At 40.3% G+C, this 5,022-nt stretch overlaps 1 protein-coding gene across 1 annotated transcript; it reads left to right on the forward strand.

Annotated features, from left to right (window-relative positions):
* The first annotated feature begins 248 nt into the window (after positions 1–248).
* On the forward strand, positions 249–4,764 carry LOC125901159 (uncharacterized). The gene is made up of 2 exons (XM_049596602.1): positions 249–529; positions 1,898–4,764. The coding sequence occupies exons 1-2, from the start codon at positions 328–330 to the stop codon at positions 3,223–3,225; spliced, it is 1,530 nt and encodes a 509-aa protein (XP_049452559.1). The 5' UTR covers positions 249–327; the 3' UTR covers positions 3,226–4,764.
* Positions 4,765–5,022: the final 258 nt, after the last annotated feature.

Consider the following 5,022-nt stretch of genomic DNA (forward strand, 5'->3'; position numbering starts at 1 on the left):
GACCAGCTGGCCCCAAACGGAAGTGACGTGTACGCAACTGTCCCACTTCTCCTTTTTAAACAGCGTCGATCCCTTGCACACTTACGCCCCAAACTGCACTTTTGGCAAGTGCACTTCAGGGAAGACCTCAGGGCGCTAGTGCGGGTATTTGGACAGGGCCAATGAAGCGCCGGTAGCTGACGTCACGCAATCCCAGGATGCAACAGTCGAAATAGAAACAACGCCATACTGGCAGGGAAGCGCGCTGTACAACTGACTGCCAAGCATAGCTAACTGACTCGTAACTAACTCCTCTCTTCTCCGGGCTGTTTTCATACAAAAGTGAAAATGGTGGACAGCTGTTGTGCCCCGGGGTGTCATAACAGTCGACACGCGAAGGGGAGAGCGTTTTATCGAATCCCGAAAGATCCTGAAAGACGGCAGAGGTGGATTACTGCCATAAAACGTGCCCGAAGCGAGCAGAAGAAAACGGAGCGGTGGGAGCCCAAAGGCAACGGATTCCGCTTGTGTAGTGATCACTTCATATCAGGTACAGAATCCTACGCTCACTAACTTTAATGTTTATTCTACATGCTTTTATTACGATTTCTAACCGTTTAATTTGCATAAAAGGCAAGTCTGAACTTGGTCACTGCCGACTGGCTAGTACTGTTGTGTATGGGGATAAGTCTTCAGCAAACTTGGCGTGCTAACTCAAAAGGCTCAAAGTGTAATTGGGTGCCGGTCCAAAATATTACAGCGAAGAAGAAAACCCCAGACTCAGCCCCATACACAACAGTACTAGCTAGTCGGCAGCATAGACATATATACATATACACATAGACATATACACAATAATAGATGGATTAGTAACGGCTTTACTTCTGACGATAAATAGTTTCCATCCCAAGGTGTAAAAAAAAAAAAAAGAGAGATGATACAGCAATATCATACCGTCACCGCATCCCCCCAAATAATACCTGATACTACCGCCCAGCCTTAATGTAAGGCTGCTGATATGTCATGTGTCATTGTTCTGTCATGGGGATTGTGAAATATATCACTAGATTAAGTCATTGTTAGCAGGAGGGAAGCAAACATGTGTATGTGTGTATATGGGCGGCTGTGGCTCAGAGGTAGAGCGGGTCGTCGATTGCCTCCAGGCTGCATGTCGAAGTATCCTTGAGCAAGATACTGAACCCCAGACTGCTCCCGATGGCTGTTCCATCGGTGTGTGAGTGTGTTTTAAAAAAAAAGTAGCAGGTGGCACCTTGTATGGTAGCCTCGGCCACCAGTGTATGAATGTGTGTGTGAATGTGACTCGTAGTGTAAAAAGAGCTTTGAGTGGTCACTACATGACTAGAAAGATGCTATACAAATGCAGGTCCATTTACCATATGTTGTATAAGTGTATGCATTAGATGTAAGTTATATTTTTATTATATTTATTTACTTGTGAAGCTGCAGAACGGACAAGAGTCCAAAACAAATTTTCCTACGGGAGTCAATAAAAGTATATCTTATGTTATCTTACTAGTAGAATTGTTAATTGTTAGTGTGTCGTCTGCATATCTGTACAGTGCGGAGGGCTTTCTGCTTTACACCTACGGACCTTTGATCGACGTGCTCAACCAACACTACTTTATTTCCATCCCATACCAACAATGCAAAAAGAGGAGGTGCTCTAGGAACTACACGGTGCCAGACCCCCCCGGCCTCTTTGACGGCCACGTCTGGCCCATGTATTTGAAACACAAGAACATGTACACTGTAAACACTAACAGTGTTACTGTTTACAACAAGGAAGAGAAGATCATGTAATAGTTTCTAAAAATGAGATTCATGTAAGAGTCAGACTTTGAAACATCTATGAAACATGTACTAAACCTGTTACATGTGTATTTGCATAATGTTTCAGGGAAAAAGAGTAATAACCCTCTGTTACCTGACTACGTCCCATCCATCTTCAAACATGTGCCATCCCCAGAGAAGAGAAGGAGGATGCAGTTAGATGTATTCAACAGAAGACAGAAGACCAAACTCCAAAGAAGAGAGCAAGCAGAAACACCATCAGCTGCCCCAGTGACCCCTCTAACAGCCTGTCCTCAAGACAGCAGCAAGCACCCTAATGCAGGTCATCTCACAGAAAAAGCTCCTGTGGAGGAATCAACCCAAAAAGAACTGGAAAATGATTTCCAGTCCATTCCTGATGATAATGATGATCCAGAAACTCCACCGTGTTCCAGTGAAAACTGTAAGAAACATATTAAATCTCTTGAGATGGAATGCCAAGCTCTGAGGACTGAAAATATGTTGTTGAAAGAGAAAATGAATAGAACTGGACTAAATGAGATGAGTCTACAAAACAACGATAAAAAGGTTAATATTCTCACTGGTTTACCAACATATTCATTGCTAATGACAGTTTTTAGTTTTGTAGCTCCCTATCTAAAACACAAGTCTGGCCTGACACTATTTCAGCAGTATATGCTGGCTTTAATTAAGCTGAGAATGAATTTGTCTTTTGACTTTTTGGCTTATTATTTTGGTGTTGATTTGACCACTGTTTTAAAGCTTTTCAAACACTGCATTAGTGTCATGTATTGTAGACTAGTGACAAGTCTAGTTATATGGCCTGACAAGGAATCATTAAGAAAATCTCTTCCATATGCATTTAGGAACAGTACGGTTGAAAGGACAGTTTGCATTATTGACTGTTTTGAAATATTAATTGAGAAACCTCGCAACTTGTTAGCCAGTGCTCAATGTTATTCAACATACAAGTCACACCATACCATGAAATATTTAATTGCCATTTGCCCACAAGGTTACATTTGTTTCATTTCCAATGGCTGGGGAGGCCGCACGAGTGATAAGTTCATCACAGAGCAAAGTCATTTTTTGTCTCATTTGCTCCCAGGGGACCTAGTTTTGGCAGACAGAGGTTTCAATGTCAAAGACTCTCTACAGTCTTGCCAATCTGAATTAAAGATTCCAGCATTCACTTGTGGCAAGAAACAGCTAGATCCTGTTGAGTTGGAGAACACCAGATGCTTAGCATCTCTTAGGATACACATTGAAAGAATCACTGGAGTTCTCCACCAAAAGTACAGTGTTTTGCAAAGCACTGTCCCCATTGGTTTCACTGACATTGACCAAGAAAATGATGTGACAGACCTCGACAAAATTGTCAAAGTATGTTGTGCCCTTACAAATGTCTCTGAAGCTGTTGTACCCTCTCAGTGATCCTGAAACAGGTGTAGGGTGTCAGTCTGACAACAGATGTTGGATAAAGTAACTAAATACAGATATGTTCATGTTACTCATAACAGATGTGATGTAATGCCTCTCATTACAAATCTATTTAGGGATGCACAATATGGATATTTTTTAGCCGATATCCACCTGCTTCTCATGGTCAATACTGATAAGATGACTAATAATTTCACATTTTTGTATTTTAAAAGAAGTTCATATAACCTGTATTTTATGCACACTGCTAAGATGAGATGTAGTGAACAGAGATGGATGATTTATTATTTCATAGCTCTGATCAAACCAAATTTGACATCACTATTACAACAAAAACAAAGAACAGCTCTGACTTAACTTAACCTAATATACTTTGGCTTTTATAGTGTTTTCTGAAGAATTCAAATGAAGTGCTCTGACAATCTGTCATATCAGATAACTCCATACAGATGTACTTGTGTGACTCATAACAGATGTAGAACTGCAACGATTAATCAATTATGACATTAATCCTCAACTGTTTTGATAATGGATTAATCGGTCTGTGTAATTTTGGAAGCCAAAAGTCCACGTTCTCTGATTTAAGCCTTGTAAGTAATGATTTTTCTGGTTTCTTTGCTCCTATGGCAGTAAACTAAATATATTTGGGTTGTGAGCAAAATAACACATTTGAGGAGATCATTTTTAGGCTTTGGAAAACTGATCGACATTTTTCACCATTTTGACGTTTTATAGACCAAACAACTATTAATCTGTATTGAATCCAGGGTGTCCGCGGGGTCTTAAAAAGTATTAAAAGTTGATAAATCAAATGTCGGGAAATTAAAGAGAAATTTCGGTTTATTTCAACCCGTCTTGTATCGTCCTAAATTTGTTTCAAGTCACTAGTGACATAGAAATAATAGTTGGCATATTAGCCGTTAGCCTAGATACAGCCGGGGCGTCAGACCTGTTAAAACTTGATTGAACGGGCATCCTTTCAAGTGCAAAGTTAGTCCACTAAACAAGCTTTTTCTCCACAAAGACCGCTTCATATCATTAGGATAAATGTCAGAGAACATATAGAAAACGACATGTAAACGTGTTGTCTTACCTTACCGGTGTGGTGCCATGTTGTTTACCATTTAGCTAAGGCTGCAACCGGTCCCATTCCTTGCAACAGAGGTATTCCTCTTCTGTGGGCATTGGGGTACAGCATTCACAGGTAACGTTACACCACCGATCTCCAGAGCTAAAGCCTTCCAGCAGCCATTCCTCCTCTGTCGTCCTCTACCTGTTGTGCCTCTCTCTCTCTCTCTCCTCCTCCATTCTTCAATTTCACGAAGCTCTTCATCAGTGTATTCTGGCTCAAATAAATAAGGGCGGGTTTACCATAAACATTCATCTCACAGACCACAGGCTTTTATATAATAAACATTGCAATAGTAGAGAGTGGAGTTTGAGTGGAGTTTGTTGTTTGAGTTTTAAATTAGTACACAAGCCCAACGTCTTAAACAATTATGCATATATATACAGTACAGGCCAAAAGTTTGGACACACCTTCTCATTCAATGCATTTTCTTTATTTTCATGACTATTTACATTGTAGATTCTCACTGAAGGCATCAAAACTATGAATGAACACATGTGGAGTTATGTACTTAACAAAAAAAGGTGAAATAACTGAAAACATGTTTTATATTCTAGTTTCTTCAAAATAGCCACCCTTTGCTCTGATTACTGCTTTGCACACTCTTGGCATTCTCTCCATGAGCTTCAAGAGGTAGTCACCTGAAATGGTTTTCCAACAGT

This window comes from Epinephelus fuscoguttatus, linkage group LG2, assembly GCF_011397635.1.
Source record: "Epinephelus fuscoguttatus linkage group LG2, E.fuscoguttatus.final_Chr_v1".
Classification (NCBI taxonomy): domain Eukaryota; kingdom Metazoa; phylum Chordata; class Actinopteri; order Perciformes; family Serranidae; genus Epinephelus; species Epinephelus fuscoguttatus.